At 35.3% G+C, this 16851-nt stretch overlaps 1 protein-coding gene across 6 annotated transcripts in view; it reads right to left on the bottom strand.

Annotated features, from left to right (window-relative positions):
* RAPGEF2 (Rap guanine nucleotide exchange factor 2) overlaps positions 1-16851 on the bottom strand; it is a 134026-nt gene that overhangs the window by 79158 nt on the left and 38017 nt on the right. For 3 of the 6 annotated variants that reach the window (XM_026061223.1, XM_026061225.1, XM_026061228.1), the window contains exons 4-6: positions 11429-11504; positions 10137-10304; positions 7368-7385 (exon numbers count right to left, since the gene is read on the bottom strand). In XM_026061223.1, the coding sequence (XP_025917008.1) occupies positions 7368-7385; positions 10137-10304; positions 11429-11504 (262 nt within the window). The remainder of the gene's footprint in view (positions 1-7367; positions 7386-10136; positions 10305-11428; positions 11505-16851) is intronic. The other 3 variants (XM_026061226.1, XM_026061224.1, XM_026061227.1) reach the window with 1 other exon arrangement.

The following is a 16851-nucleotide window of genomic DNA, read 5'->3' as shown; positions in this document are numbered from 1 at the left end:
CCTTCAAATAAAGAAACCTTATCATAAAATTCTTGCAAAATTTCTTTTCCCTCCCCTCCTCCCCCATCAACAGATCAAGTAAATCAGGGAGCCAACTACCATCAGGTAAGAGATGTTCTATTTTGCAACTTTAAAGCTACATTTTCCCTTGCAATTACAAGACCAGTTACCTAAATATAGACGTGCTTACGCAGAATTAGGTAGAAACACAGTCTATTGAATCTAACAATTTGATTCTACCTGGTTTTGTATTCTGAGATTACTATCAGAAGACTGCAGAGTCTTTATTTTTAAGATAATCTTTTTACTGTCATGGATCATTTACAGACTTTAAAAGCCCACAGGTAACTGTTTTACACTCTCCAAATGACAACATTCAAGAAACATGAACAAACCACTAGGTAGGAACATAACTTTGTGAAGTGAAAGGAAGAAAAGGTGAATTATTTTACATTTTGATAAATACATGCATATAAATGTTACACACATGCATATTCAAATAAGGCAAAAGAAAGGGAAAGCACGCGCCCATGCACRTGTGCAGTGCAGTTTTCACACCAGGCTTCTCAAAACACACATAGCCCTGTCAGCTGTTCAGCTGCACGTGAAAACTTTACTGTCTGAGGCTTCAAAGAGAATTAAGGCTTACTGCTCAAAAAATAAAGCCCCATAGGCAGTACTAATAAATAACACAATACTAAAACTATAACTAGACTTTGGCTTAAATTTTAAAATTAAGCCTACCCAGAAGTAAAGGTTTATGATATACATTGCTGCATCTTCATTAGCAGCTGTGACAGCACTTCAACAAAAGCAGCATGTGAAGCTATCTGCAAATTATACTCCTTGAAGTCTCAACTAAGAGCTTAAAAAATACAATTACGTTGAATGTGTAATTGCCATTGTAACAGCTGCATTCCCTCTTTTGGTATCTTACAAGCAAGTAGCTTTCAAACACATGCAATTCACCCCGAAAATGCCACTTTAAATAAATTCAGCTTCTAAAAGAGAACAAAACAAAAGAAAAAAATCCAACAACACAAAAGTATCATGACCGACACCATCTCAAATATCTAACTTCAAACCTTTGTCAACTACTTCTGTCCTCAAGCAAGTTTTTAATCTCTGACTCTAAAATGACTCATTTTAAGGATTTTAGCAAATTTGTTTTTGTCTTGCAATAATTTACAAATAGGAAAGCATTACTTCCACATAGCAGAAGTTAAAAGCACTATATAACTTCAAATGCATGGAAATCCAAGCAACGTTAAACTAAATATATACAATATACATCAGACACCACAGTCTAATAATACAACACCAGRCCAGAAGCCAGGAGTTGCATGTTACAGTTCTTGTTTGACCACTGATTTCTTCCAATGACTCTAATTTTCTCCTTCCTCCTCTCTTCAGTGTGCATAAGCTTTTCACAGAAGGACCCTGTCTGAGTGTGTTTGAATTGGTTCCAATCTTTGGTGGAAACATTATGCATGACTATAATGTCTATATTTCAAAACAGGCAGCAATAGCCTTGCTTTTTTTCTTCACAATTGATAACTGCAAGAATGGTAAGGAGCTAACGTTCCTCAAATGCTCACATGTCCAAGAAGAAAGCAGCATTTGCAAAGCCAAAATAGAAAGTGAACGAACAACTCATCTTCTAATACGCTCTGGAACTGGGAAATCCGTCCTTCTTTTGTTTTTTAATTCTATACACATTTTCTTAGTTAGTCAGGATATTTAAGCTGCTACTAAAATTCTTTTCCTAGAGGTTTGAAATATACTCAGCAAAAAGATCGTTTAAAAGATTCAAATAAAATTCAAAAGCAGCTTTAAAAGTGCTCAGAAGTGTAACCTTCTGTGGACAGACTGACTTAAGGGATTGATACCAAATACCAATCATTTCATTTTTAAGTCCCTACATCAAGTACAGCTCACATAACAGTGGTTCAGATATTTGGGAAAATGAACTGACAGCTTCTATCCAAGCTTTAGTGAGCAAACGTCCACATTAGGACTATCACTCATGATGCCCATCTGTACAGAGATGCCAATATTGAAAGAATCTGTAAAGTAATTGTTCACTGGCATTATACAAATATACTACATACACGGACCCCATTCCCCCATTTGCCTTTTATACGCAACAAATTGTTTCTAAATGAACAACCTTAAGCTAATGAGGATATCCAATCTGAAAAATATTTAAGAACAGAAGTAGGTTTTTAAAATATTCGCTACCTCTAGTCAAGTTAAGTAGTGGAAAGTCAGTATTTGTACTTACTTATGTTATGCAAACATCAGTTTAGGAAAAAGGTATGAAAAATTCATTTTTCTGCTGCACAAATAACTTCCTGCTTTAATGACCAACCTCATATTTAATTGTATACTCTACATCTTGGAGGAGCAGTATTATAGATAATATAAAAAAGCACATCACAAGTAAATGACAGCAAAACCTCATACTACTGGTAAATCTGTACTATTATTGACCAAAGTTTCACATGGGTCTGATCATAAAGAACTGAACATCTACAAGCTTCAAGAGGACTCAGTAAAGTATCTTTAAAAAAGCAAACAAACAAAAATCAGTAATATTACTGATACCACAGTTGCTAAAAATACTGCACAACTTGAAGCATGTTACTCTCTGATTTTCCAAATCCAATCACAAATACAGATAAAACATCAATGTAAGCCCTTCCAAACGTTGTCCTGGAACAACAGTAAATCCCAATGGATACATGAGTTCTGCAGCAGAGATGATGTAATATATAAAAATAGACATCCTTTGACAGAAGCTGCATGTTGAGTAAACAGCACACTGCATACATTAATTTTGCATTAATTTGCCAGTGCACATTACTAAAAGGAGGAAGATCTAACAATTTTGGTTTACTTTTGGCATTACACAAAATAAAATGGTGGTGTTGCTCATATACTAACATAAAATATTTAACTTTACAACATACATACAAAGAAAGGAAAATGTGCAACTAAGAGCTTATGTTTTGCCAAAAAAATACAGAACATGGGATGGGAATTATGCATTGTTATCACAACATTATCTGTGGATGTTCCCATAAAAAAGCATGCAATTTCTGGGAAAAAACAAAAAACAAAAAAACACAGTTAACTGGAGTTGTCCAAGTTATCTCAGGGAATCCTGTATCTCTGATAAAGCTACCCCACAATTTTTGTATTCTCCCCAGTGTCTCACTTTAATACACACAAAATACACTTGTATATGTAATAGAGTCACAGACTCTGAGGAATGTACATTATTGCATAGGTGTTCAAGTATTACATATCCAGACTAAAAATACATATTCTGTATTTAATTTTTTCATATTATTTAGTATGATGTACATGCCAAATCATGAGCAGATTATCACCATCATGAAATAACAAAAACTAAAAGTTGCTTTTGAAATCGCACTGAATTTTATAAATGGACAAAAGCAACTAGACAAATATCCTTCCTAGTAAAAGGACATTAACATTTGTCAAATGTTAAGAACTAGCCGCTTTCTTTTATAAATGGAATGATCAATACAGTATATCCCATTTTAAATACTTTTAAACTGAAAGTGTTATCAAGACAGACAAAATCATTATTTGTGCAAATAAACATGCATTATTTGCGCAAACRTGTAATTAAAACACACTCGCATAGCATGTTTCTTCCTAGGAGCAACACAGCTGGAAATTAAGGTGTGTGTACAATTTTGGTTTGAATTACCATTTCCCTGGCAACATTACTTAAAAAGATTTGTTTCATAACCATGGACAGAACAAGTCCCGTACATTTGCTCTACTCTGAAAACCTCCCAATAATTTTCTTCTGACTTTTAAAACATGCACTCTTTTAGAAGCTTCCTGTCAATGGGAACATGAAAGCCAATGATCAGTGGCTATTAATTTTAAGTGAGGAGACCTTTTTGCTTTCATTTTGCACGCCACAGTACAGGGCTTTCACAGCTTACTTTCTCCTTGCTTGGTGATTACCTCTCCACGCTTGGTGATTACCTCTCCACATTATTTCCTTTACTTGGCAGAAAACTAAGTTGGCATCAAGTTCAAAAATTAAATCTATTTAAACAGTTTTCAGCTGTCATAAGTCATACTAGTGTCTAAAGGCATAAACCTCTAAGCATCTTGTTTCCCCAAACTATTTAGATTAACAAGTATACCCAATTAAGATTCCCAGTAATTTTTGTGCTTTCTTTTTCCTTCATAAGTAGGCTTAACAGCTCCAAGATCAAGACCATTTAGAAACTTTTCTTCCTGCCATGATCGCTCTGTATCCTCTATACCCTTGTATAAACTCAAGCTTTTCAGTGTGTCTGTACTTCCTTGTTCACTGCCCTACAAATAATTCCCATAGACTTTACAAATTAGCTCATACATGGTCCTTTCTTGCTAAAAGCATGTTTTTGTCTGACATGAATACTTATGATTCTGGGTATTTTATTAAGTGAACTTACATTAGAAAGTGCTAGATAATTCTTAAAATCATCAGGAACATTAAGTTGCACTAAATACAGGTTTGAAGGACTGACAGTATTCTGTTAAACTAATTTCTTGTAGTTGAGGTATCTGACTGATTCAAACTAAAATGACGGAAATTACAGATATACATGTGTTCATGTGTGCACGTGTGTATATACATACACGGGCACACGCATATATTTTTAAAAGCCAGCTTTAAATACACTGCTATATTGGCATCCATTTAGTGCACAGAATACAACGCACTAACAAGAATACATTATAGCAAGGCATATCACAACACCATAAAGTCCACCTTGTTGAGAAGAAGCAAACACATATTAAATATTTCATGATTTGAAATTCATCATTTGAAGGGATCCACAAAAAAAGACAACAAACAAGCCATATTTTACAATACAGATATAAATAGACACTCTGAGAAGCAATTGTAGTATGCTGTTTTTTAACATTAAGTCTTGTCCAACATTATACTGGGAGACTGTGACAAAGTCCTAGAATAGGAACTAGCTCTTTTGAACTCTGATTTGTTATATTAACCACAAGAAAACACTGCTTGTCATCTTATAAACTTCCACATCACTGTGGTCAGCCACTCTCACTGAATAAAGTATGGAAAACAACCAGGCTATTGCAAATTCATACAGAAAAATTTAAAATTAATATTTTTTAATCCTAAATGTAGAAATACGACAAACAAGCTTTATTTTTAAAATGTAATTTTGCAGACACAGGAAAAAGCAAATTTGTTTTATAAACAGAACCATCTGAAGATAGACTTTTAATCTAAGACCTTTAGATTCTCAGAAGACCATGTGAATTCAAATAATATCAGAAAAAAGGCTACTTTGCCAATGCTCTGCAATAACTGTTAGTTACAAGAGAGGATAGCAGCAGGAAGCAAGGTTCCTACAATTTGGTCCTGACTTGAAAAGAGCAGATTCAAATACTTAAAGAAGTCACAAAAAACTAGAACAGATCCACATACTTATTTTTAGGAGACTTTAAGGCTGCGGAGGAGACAACTTGGCCACATTAGACACAGTTCTATTTCCAGCCCTCTTCTCATTCAAATTCTCAGTCACCTCATTCATAAAACCCAGACGGACAATAGCTGTCTGCCTTTAATGCACTGGCACGATAACTGGCTCAATAGCAAATCCCGTGAGGATAAAATTACTAAATGCATGCAAATGGGGAAAAGGCAGAAACTGATGGTCCTATGCCCACCACTTTTTTCCTTAAGACACAGGATAAGCAGATTGTCACCTCAGGTGAATCAAGCCGAAGGGAATAAGAGAGCCTACTAAAGGCAGACAGACCTTTCGCAGCTAGCTTTAAAAAGCCTGGTTGAGGATGTACTAGTAGCAATTTTCATAAACTTGTAACTAATTCAACATGGATGGATCCATAGAGAGTAAAAACCTCATGCTATAATTTCTGCTCAGGACTATTCACAGTTGCTTTAGCATCTTACTTACAGGCCTACCTGCATCTCTCTAAAAACTCCTCATTAAGCTTGGTATTTTACCTTTAGTAAAGTAAAATCACACAGATTAGTAAAAGCCCACAGCCCAGGATACATATCAGATTAAAGGCACAGGACAGACAGATTTCAACAAACTAGGGAGTTAAGAGTCACTGCTCTTAACCTTTATGCCCAGGCTAGACATCTATGCTAAAATTATCCCTCTCTCTTTAATAAATATGGCACATTTCCTTCTAGGAATGCAGTGTTCCTTGAAATCAGTGCTCACCAGATCCAGTGGAATGAGCCCTGAGTCCAGAATACCCATCCCTACTAAAATTACTGCTAAGAGTGATAATGTACTACTCAATTGATGATAGGAAGCGTATTGAAATTTGAATCCTTTATGTCTTTTAGACAAAGCAATGGAATTAAGCATCAACATGATACAGAAGGAGCTTTTAAAAATGACCCCATTTTCTGATAAAAATATCAGAAGAACAGAGCAAAGTAATATTTGAAGGAAAGGAAGAATTCTGAAGCAATGGTAAATAGTTTCCATAATGTGTACCAGCTCTATCACAAAAGAGATTTCTCAATCGTAACAGTAGAGGCACCTAACAGTTTGACAAAACCAAACATTCTTATTAAATGTTGCATTTGGCAGATGCTTAGTATTTACTCAACCTGGCATTGATAAATACAATGACAAATAGAATTTAAGTTAAAAAGATGCCATTCAGATCTTCAAATCAATCAAATCTGATGTTGGTCAAAATTTCTGCATTTTATTTGTTTTGGCACCAGTCCAGCCACTCAACTTACTCAAGCACACTGTTCTCATTGGCTTGACAAGCCTATATCCACTCCTTCAGCCTTTCAACCAATGGCCATTTACACACACTTCAATAGGAGTCTGCACCATGCAACTTCCAAAGACTGAATCAGTAAACAGCATCAGAATGGAAGACATGCAAACGACACACAAGTTTTCAGCTAAAGGAAAGCTTTGCATTGCATCTTTAGTGCCTATCTTGTCATACTCCATTTCCTTATTCTAGTGCCACGCAAACACTAAACAGCTAAACGGGGCCAATTTTTTTGAACCAAAACCAAAGATTAAGTCCTCCATTTCACAGAAGAGAACATGAGTACAATCTGTCAAACTAAATATTTTATTTATACCCTTTTCCTTATCATTCTCTGTTGCAATCTCTAAAACATGGGGCACTGAGCAACTTCACTATAAAATTAAAAAAAAAAAAATTAAGTGTCAAAGCAAAGGATAGGAGACAATTTTGGTCATAACATTGCATCAGTATTACGACATCACACTGAAAACCCACAAGTAAATTGTTAGTGGACCATATACATTAAGTTACAATACCTGAGGTTTAGTGCATTCCTGAGAGCCAAAATGAAATGAATGCCATATAGGAGGAAAGGAAAAGATGAAACATTATCAGACATGCCATAGTACATTCCAACACTATGAACATAATGTTAAAGTTATGTTAATGAGAGTCCACAGTCCCCTACAAGTTGGCTTTATGCACAGAAGGCCAAGCCACAATTGAATGCACTGCATTTCATTTTCGATTCTTGAAAAATACCGCAATGCAGTTTTATTTAGGACTGTTTAATATTTTCTTCTACATTTTCAAAACAAGATATAAAACTTTCTTCAGAAAATACTGTTCGACCTCTCCAAAGAACAGCATTCTGAGATTACTGGAAATAAAGCATCAGTAATTTATCAACAAAAATTCATACTACCTGGTAACTAAGGATTTGGGGTAAAACAAAACAAAAAAAGACATGATAATTATACATTCTGTAAAGATTTTGAGTATGCTATCTATGGGGCCTCATTACTTTGAATCAAAATGCATCTAACACCTAAAGCAGAACATATCCGCAGTGAATAGCAAACTAATTCATCATATCCCTCTGTGTTCAATTTGCCTTTAACATGTTATTTGCTGCAATCTCTGAACATCTTCATTTTTTTTAAAAGATCTTCTTATTCATTTATCCAAAATTTAGAAGTAGAACTAAAGATGAGATCCTGAAAGACGCTGATCAATGGATGGGCAACAAGCCCTCAAGATTTATGCTACAATATGCTTTGAATTCCTATGTGTTTCAAAAACAAAAAAGACTTTCTTCAGTTGATTTTTTCAAGAAATTAAAATTAAAAAAAATGAGACCAATGGACAGAAAACAGGAAGGCAGCAAAGACAGCACAACCTTTAACATGAGTGGTTGAAGCAACAGAAGTAATGTTAATAATGGAAACTAATGTTAATAACAAACTGATGGGAGAACAATGAAAACAAGATCAAATACTGTAAAAAAGGAGGGAACGGGCCAACATGGAGAAAATCTTTAACATATTGTAAAATTCATTTGAGCTTGTTGTTTGACTTAATACTTTCTTTCAAAAAAAAAAGTCGATCATATGTATCACAGTATACTTTTTAAAGCAACATTTGACTGTGATTATTTCAAACTTTACAGTTTATTTGGCAATCTCTTCCAACTCAATATGAAATCTCTCTTGTAATGAATTTCCCAACACACACACACAAAATCATTATGAACTCACACAACAGAATAGCACACAATGGGCCTTTGATCTTAGTACCAGAGTTAAACTTGCAACAACTCATTATGTACACCTAAAGTAAAATTTATACAACAGGTGTGGACCTACTAATGCAAATGGCACTGTTTGTAATCTAAATATTGCCTTTTCAGAGATAGATAAAAATCACACTAATACTGTTGCTAAGCTCAATGTATGCATCCAAATAACACAAACAAAAATAATTCTTCCTGTGCTTATAATTCCTACAAACTACAATTATGCCACATTTTCATTTTTTCAAAAACAGACCAGTAAAATGTTTCATCTTCAAACCAAGTGAACTGGCTCAACTGAAACATCCATAATAAATTTGAAGGCAATTAAAACTGCACTGAAAATTAAACCATTAAAAGCTGTTGTATAAACAAAAAACATAAATTGCTGGCATAAAATGTAATTATTCAACTCATGAGGAAAAGTCTGTGCAATTAACAGGAGATGTAATCAAACATCTACACACTTACAGACACACATTGAATATACAGGGAACTGGCAAATAAATCAAGGAATAAGGATAACTAACGGGAAAAGGATAAAACTTACAACTCTGCATTAGATCACGGACAGCATTTTAAAAATGCAAAAGCCCTAATCCTGCAAATTTATATACATGTGGCTTACATTATGCAAAATGCAGCCCAATGAACTCAATCAGATTAAAGGTGCATAAAGCTATTTATGCCCACGCCTTTACGGTTCTTGCAGCTCTGGGGGCTTAAACAATCAAGTGAGAGCCAAAGACAAACAGCTTTTCCAGTATTTTGCTTACAGTTGAAATTAACACCAAAAGAAACCGTCTTAATCTAACAGAGCTTTTCTCAATTTAAAGGTCATATAACAAAGCACTTTGTTGCATAAGTTTTAATTTTTAGTTATTTTCAATCCAAGAGAAAGCCCGTTAACTTACAATATGCAAGACTACCCTATATATATATACATATTATATATATATATATAAAAAGGACAGACTCTGTAGTTCACTGAAACCCAAGTATATAAAGATTCTTGAGGCAGTCATCAGTAAAGATTAATTGGACTTTAAGTTCTGGATTCCAAAAAGAAACTATTGATCTAATCCAAGAATTTGACCTACTGCAATGCAATATAGTCCTTTTTAGGCAACAGTTGAGTTGCCTAACGAGTTACATGAATGAGTGCTTTACTAACTGACTTTTTAACACTGTACATTAAAATATTTGTACTGTAATCTAATATTGAAAGGAATTTAGAATACCATTTAGCTGCTTTCTTTCACAATTGCAAATCACAACTGGAATATTAAGGCATTACGTATGACATTCACAGTCATAAACAACCATGCTTTCAAATCTCAGTCTGAACTGAGGTGCAAGTTGCATGTTCACATATCGCTGGAGCCAAATTCACAGTATTTTAAGGGGAAACTCCCCCATGGAATTTCACTTCTTTAAAGACACCAGGAAATTTGGCCATTTTCAATAGTTTTTCTGTTTACGTTCTTACAAAGCATAAACACAGACAGCTTACCGTATGGTAACCTCTAGGTAGAGGTGGTTTCCCCACGGGATATGGATCAACAGTATCAATAATTGTTTGTCGCTCCCCTTTTTGGTTGATTTTCCTAAATCTTCTTCGGGATTGCCTATGAGAAGCTTGGCGCTGAAAATACTCTTCATTTTCATCCATATAATCAACCTATAATAAATGCAGTGAAGTGTCATTTCCCAAAAGAAATAAAAATGTTACTGCATGTTAGCAACACCACTAATCCTATTTCCAGACAGAGTGGTTAGCTACAAATTTCCTGTATTTTAGCAATACAAACAATGAAGCCACTAAAAAAAAAWATATATATATATACACACTCATAGGGATGACAAAAAAAGAAAACATTGGTATGAACAGAATCGCTGAGTATAAACATTTCTTTCAGAAAAGATAAAGGAAAAATGCTTTTTCCCTCCCTCATTTCTTATTCAGTTTGCATTCTTATTCAGAATACAAACACTTCACTACTCAATAAATTATAAAAAGGAAACTCTTATGGGAGAGCACTTGGTAGTTTTCCTAGTGACTTCCACTGATCGCTTGGGATCTTCCCCAACCAATCTGTGGGAATGGCTTCACTCTTCAATAGGCAACAAGTTCAATGTCACAGCATGTATTTGAACTAACATCTATGTATGGCTTAGGGAATTGTCATGCCTGGATTGTGAACTGATTACTATCTCGGTGACAGAGCAAAAAACATTTAGCCCCTTGATGGTGCATTTGTTTGGATGATGCACCCTGAGGTATCGACTGGAAACTGCTGAACCTCTGAACCCTCAGAGATGATGCTGTTTGACCACTGGACTACAGCAGACTACTACTGAGATAAGCTTTTAACCAGAAAAGTCGGTAGAACTTCAAACTGCTTGTTAAAATCTCAAACTGCTGAAAGTAAACTTAATTCAATCAAACATTAAACTAACTTGAGATTAATACTTTAAAACATCTATGCTTAACTATAATAGGAAAGCACCTGCACTTAAAATCCTGTTCCACTATTCTGTTTACGTAAGCAAACTTTACTGTTTTATAAGAAAACTGCAAAAGTAAATTTAATGCAGCAAGGTAAAAAGATGCCTTTATCACTTAAACAAGGCAAATATGCATGCAGGAAATGGCAAGTTACATATGACATATAGATTTATAAAAGCTCATGTGCAAAAACCAAAAACCAGAAATCTCTTCAAGTTTACTGAAAGCTAAAGCGTGTAAAATAAAGTTCTACTTCAAAAAAATACTTGGAGGAAAATTAATGGAAATATTCTTACCACAATCATTTCAGATGGCTCTAAAACAATGCATTCACAGCCACGCCTGAAGCTTCCTGCAGAACGCTTGCCAAAGCTGAAAAGAACAAGAATACTTAAATCAGAACAAAAATCAGAGCTATAATACAATCTGTAAGCCACATTTACATTTTCTCCAGATACTGAAAAGCACATAAAAATATACATAACTGTGCAATACAACAATTTCATGTAAATGTACTCCTTCACATAACTGATACCCAAGGATATCAACAGCCGTAAATTATTTGAATTACGTAGTTTACTAAGGGTATCCGCTAAATAATTCTACTGACACTAAAACAAGTGTCAATCAAATACTGACTAATTAAGATGCATGGTTGATTCTAAACTACATTASAGACAGTTTAAACTAGTAACTATCTACTTCTGATGTTACAGTATTAAGTTACCTAAACTATCTGCATGACTAAGGAAGGCTAACTAGCATATCCAAGAAAAAAATAAAAAGGCTTATCAACTTCAAATAGCTCCTCTTTATATAAAGATAATAAATAAAAAGTAAGTATGCTGAGTGTAAGACTGTTCCCAAATTGAATAGATGGGGACAAAAGGCCATTCTGCCTTTCAAAACATATCCCACCTTAGCAATAACTAGGCATGGTAATCTTTTGCTTTCTATAGGATAAAAGAGAAATAGAAATTGAAACTAAAATAGATAAGTGCTTCCCTATATTAAATGGGTATATGTGTCCACAGGCCCAACTGCAAAGAATTCTAGAAATACAGCGGTAAAGGCGCAGTGTAAGGAAACAGTACATAATTCAGTGAAATACAAGACCTTCCATCGCTGGATCCTTGATCCTACGCCATCAGAATGGAATGTTAGAAAACCAACTAAAATGGGGGGGGGGAGGTTGTTTTGTGGGGGTTTTCTGGGACACAGACCTGCTGGTTTATATTTAAATTTGCCAGCTCAATGCCAGACCTTTTCCATCAGCGACAGGAAGGTGGGACAGAAGATAGACTGGCTGGGACTTCTGGGGTCCTCTTGTAGCCTACTGTAATAAAGTTGCTCTAAAATTTGCCAGAGCAGAAATACTATCTAGCCTTTTCCTTTCTTCAACCCAGCTCTGTGCAACAGATATTGGACACCTTCCTATTTGAAGCTCACAGAGCATATAGACAGACAGAGAGATATCTTTTTTTATATTAAAAATAAAGATGTAAGAATAAGAGATAGGAAGCGGGGGGAGGTTTGAAGAATTTTAAAAGGCAGGTATTAAGCTAGTTTCTGAAAAACAAACCAGACTCAAAAAGATTCTAAGTTTAGAATTTTAACTAATTACCTAATGCACTGTCACAATGACACACTTAAGCTTTTAAAAAGTTACTTTTCACAAACACTCTATTAGCTTATTTGATAATGAGGAAACTGTAGAAGATCATATACTGTTCTGAACAGCATATCTAGCCAGTTTATATCTATTCGCCTGTCCAGCCTGGGGATTAGTAGAAATGAACAGTTTAACTTGCTACCCCAAAGGCTAATCTCTTGACAACAGCACTTTTATAGCTGGAAAAGAAGGCAGTCAGATATTGAAAAGAAATGCCAGCTGTGCTTATTCATCAAAATAATAATCGTGTTTAATGGTACACATGGGACTTCTACAATAGAAAAATTTTTACAGAATACTAAGCCTCTTGAAAAGAAACATTTGGGGGGGAGGAAGGGGGAAGGAYAGTCTCCTAACAAAACATGTATTTTCCTAGAGGCAAACACATGCTTCCTTCTACAGTTCAGCAAAAAAACCCACACAGGGTGCTTTACTCTACAACACGATCTTGAGTTTTATACAATTTGAACTACCTTAAAGATACCAGAAAATGAAACCATTAACTTGATTCATTAGACCATTGAAAAAGTGACAAACTTATTTTCTTGGTCATTAACCTGATCCATAGACACAATTTTTCCTTAAAATCTCATGGGGATGAGGGGGAGGGAAGAAAAAGGAAAAAGTATACCAATTCATTGACTGAAAAACGTAACACTGCAAACACGATGATAAGGAACTCAACTTATTTGGTTGAAAACAAACACAGAAATATTTCCTTGTCTGATGCAGATCCTCCTCCGCTCTTTGCTCACAAACATTGTTTTTGGCCCAGAATGAAATATTCCCGTATTTTTTGTCAGCGCATTTTCTAGCCTTCAAGTGATAAGTGATTTCAAAAGAAAATGCATATAATGCTTTTCCACCCCCATATTCCTGTTCTATTGCTATCTCTAAGCATCTCTAAACTTTAAACTTCTGCACTTTGATAATAACTGCTGCCATCCAAAAGTTTCAAGCATTAGCAAATACAGTAAAAAAGTGTGTTAAGATTGTTTTTCCTACTCTTTCGAATGACTTTCTTGAATTTTAACCTTAAGCACAAGGGAACAGATAGTCAACAACTAAGACAGAAGGCAGGCGTTGAATGCATTGTACATCAGTGATAAAATCCCTTATTTCTCATCCCAGATAACACACTAAGTCTCACAGCAATCACCACATCACTGCTGTATTGCTCAGATTCCTATGACACCATTAAATTTATCAGAGCAGACAGTACATCACATGTATTATCTTTGACCAAAGATCACAAGGCACTAAGGCTGTAAACAAACACTATAATCTTTATGAAGTATTGTAGGCAAGAAGACAAGTAAATTAAGGCAAAAGAAAGTTAAATGACCTTTCAAGAGTTGACATGACACATGATCTAAATCTCCTGACTTTCAACCTGCTGCTGAAAATTCATCATCAGATAGTGAGGAAGCCACAACTAGTGAAAAGCCAGAAACTCCTCTGTGAGTTTCAGGCACTCCTAGACACTTCAGAAGCACCCAGCTCCAACAGCTTCTGTGACCCATCACAATGCTTGCATACAACCTGTTGCAGAAGAGATGTCTATACCTACAGAGCGTCCCACAAATGTCTGTTATCATTCACCTTTGAATAACAACTGGATTCTTAGGGCATCCCCAACGCCGCTGTTTCAGTACAGAAGATTAACAAAGCCAATAAGTTTTAATGGAATCAATTTGGCAAAGCTTTGTACAAAAGCAAAAAACACCAAAGAGCAACCACAAAGAGGGACTTCAACAACACACTTTCCCACTCAAAATCTCTAGCTGCAGTATCCAGCCATTAGATAGATGAAGCCATCACCAAACAAGCTTGATTTACCTGAGCAAAACTAAGTTATTTAAAACATTAGTAAGCAGGAAAAAGAAGCAAATACCCAACACAATGTAGCACTTCACTGAGCTGATCATAAAGCCCAAATTGTAAAACCTTTTATAAAATACCAGGAAAGGAACTTTATATAGGGGACCACAATCAAGTAAAACTTTGATTTTCTAAATAATTTAGTAGATTTTCCTCCTACCACAGGGCTCCATAAGCAGGGTCAAATGTGGAACCCTTAAACTGATTACACCCATTCAACAGGTCACCTGGTTTCACCCAGTCCAGAAGTCTCCTGTGAATCTCAGGGAAAGTCTATAATCATTCAGAACTGATCAGGGCAGAGTTTCTCACGCTGGCACTGAGCTGTGCCTGTTGGCCTTACAAATTCATTACAGCATGGCACAACATATATATAAGCTTAACAGCTCGCATTAAAGTGGGTAACCAAAACTGCATAGTTTTGCACCTGAACTAATAGGGTTTGCGATCAAGAATCCCTTTGAAAGCAAGGCAGCAGGACCAGTTACCTCAGCTGTAAAGCTACACAAACCTGGTTACTCTGCATCTGCACACAAGCTGGGCTGGCTTGAGCAGTGCAACATACTGGGAAGAAAGAGTAGCAGCAGATAAAGTTTCAGTGGAAGGAATTATCTTCATAACACTAGCTCTATATTAGTAACTTTTTCTAGACACTGTTCTTTCCAAAGTTTTGGATGCTGGGTCACACTTACCATATCAAATGAGTAGCCAGATTTATCACAAAATATGCAGTCTACTGGAGCACTGACTGGCTAAATGAAGGCAAGATGTAGGAAGCCTTTACTATTTGACTTCAGTGAACATGGGATTCAACAAATTTATTCCTACCCTTGCCGCAACATGAAATAAGGCTGGGGATATATGATCTCACTCGGGAGCTTAAGGCTAAACATATTTGTATTTAAAATATGGTACAGAATTCTACGGAATGTACGCTTCACATTTGGTTCTATTGCAAAATTTTTGAATTGTTCCAATCAAAATTGTCTTGTTACAAAGATAAAGTCTTCTCTTCCTGCCTAAGCCTTTTTAATTTTAACCCCTACAAACAGCTCATTAGCAACTACTCCAAGCCAGTGATACACGAGAGAATCCCAGCTTTGCAACTGTTTTCTCTAAATCAGTGATGTGCATGAGAGAATTTCATCTTCAGACCAAGGGAAGCAATATAAAGGTATCTTTGTGATGATGGTGGCCAATATGGGATGTAGAGCTTATGACAGTAATTTAGATAGCCAGAAGGCAGCCTGGTTAGGATGCTGCTGCCCCACCCGAATTCCCCAGAGAACCTTGTTCTGCAGTGGGTTTTCTAACACTTCTTTTCCTGCCACCACATAAGCTCATACTTGAGGTTCCTTGAGGACTAAAGCTTTACAGATGCTCTCCTCAGCACTTGTGCTAGGGGCAATTTCCCTTTATATCACAGTTACTTTTATTCCCCAAAGAACTACAAAATATATGTTGCGAATATAGATGTACATTAAAAAAAAATCTTAAAGTTAAACAAAACACAATTYTATTTGCAGGAATACACTTTATAATAAATTTCCATATAGCAATTTTGAAAGTGGATGATTAAAAAAACACAAAAATTTAACTCTTACAATGTTAGGTATTCTTCCTATGCAACTGCTCCCTAACTATACTACTCCCCCAAACAATTGACAAAATAAAAGACTAACTTCCTACCTGAGTATTCAAAAGCGTTATTTCCAAATAAATTCATCAGTACTAATAAAGCCTTTTGCTCTTTATGTGCAGGTATTTTAATCCACACAATTTGTTTTGAAACTTGACTTCCATTCTCATGCATTCTAAAAATTGAGTTTACACTAACTGTAGATGACAGCAAGGGTTTATAGTTTTCTGCTCCATTAGCGTACCTTACCACTTACACATCTCATCTTGTAACTCATTAAATTCAAAGTATATACACTTGGCTAAAGCATAATCAGGCTATAGAAAGAACAGATGCATTAGAGAATTACACCATGCTGGTTAATAAAAGACAAGCTTTAAGTGAAAGTTAAGGGGTTTCTGTGTTTCAAAAGTTTACATTGTAAGTTTTCATTTAAAAAGTCTTTACAATTATAGAACTACAGTTAGCACAAATACATCAGTGGCTAACAAACAAACAACAGAATGAGAATAATTAAGATCACTATC

This window comes from Apteryx rowi, unplaced genomic scaffold, assembly GCF_003343035.1.
Source record: "Apteryx rowi isolate R43461 unplaced genomic scaffold, aptRow1 scaffold_178, whole genome shotgun sequence".
Taxonomy (NCBI): domain Eukaryota; kingdom Metazoa; phylum Chordata; class Aves; order Apterygiformes; family Apterygidae; genus Apteryx; species Apteryx rowi.
This window is presented reverse-complemented; position numbering and strand designations above follow the sequence as displayed.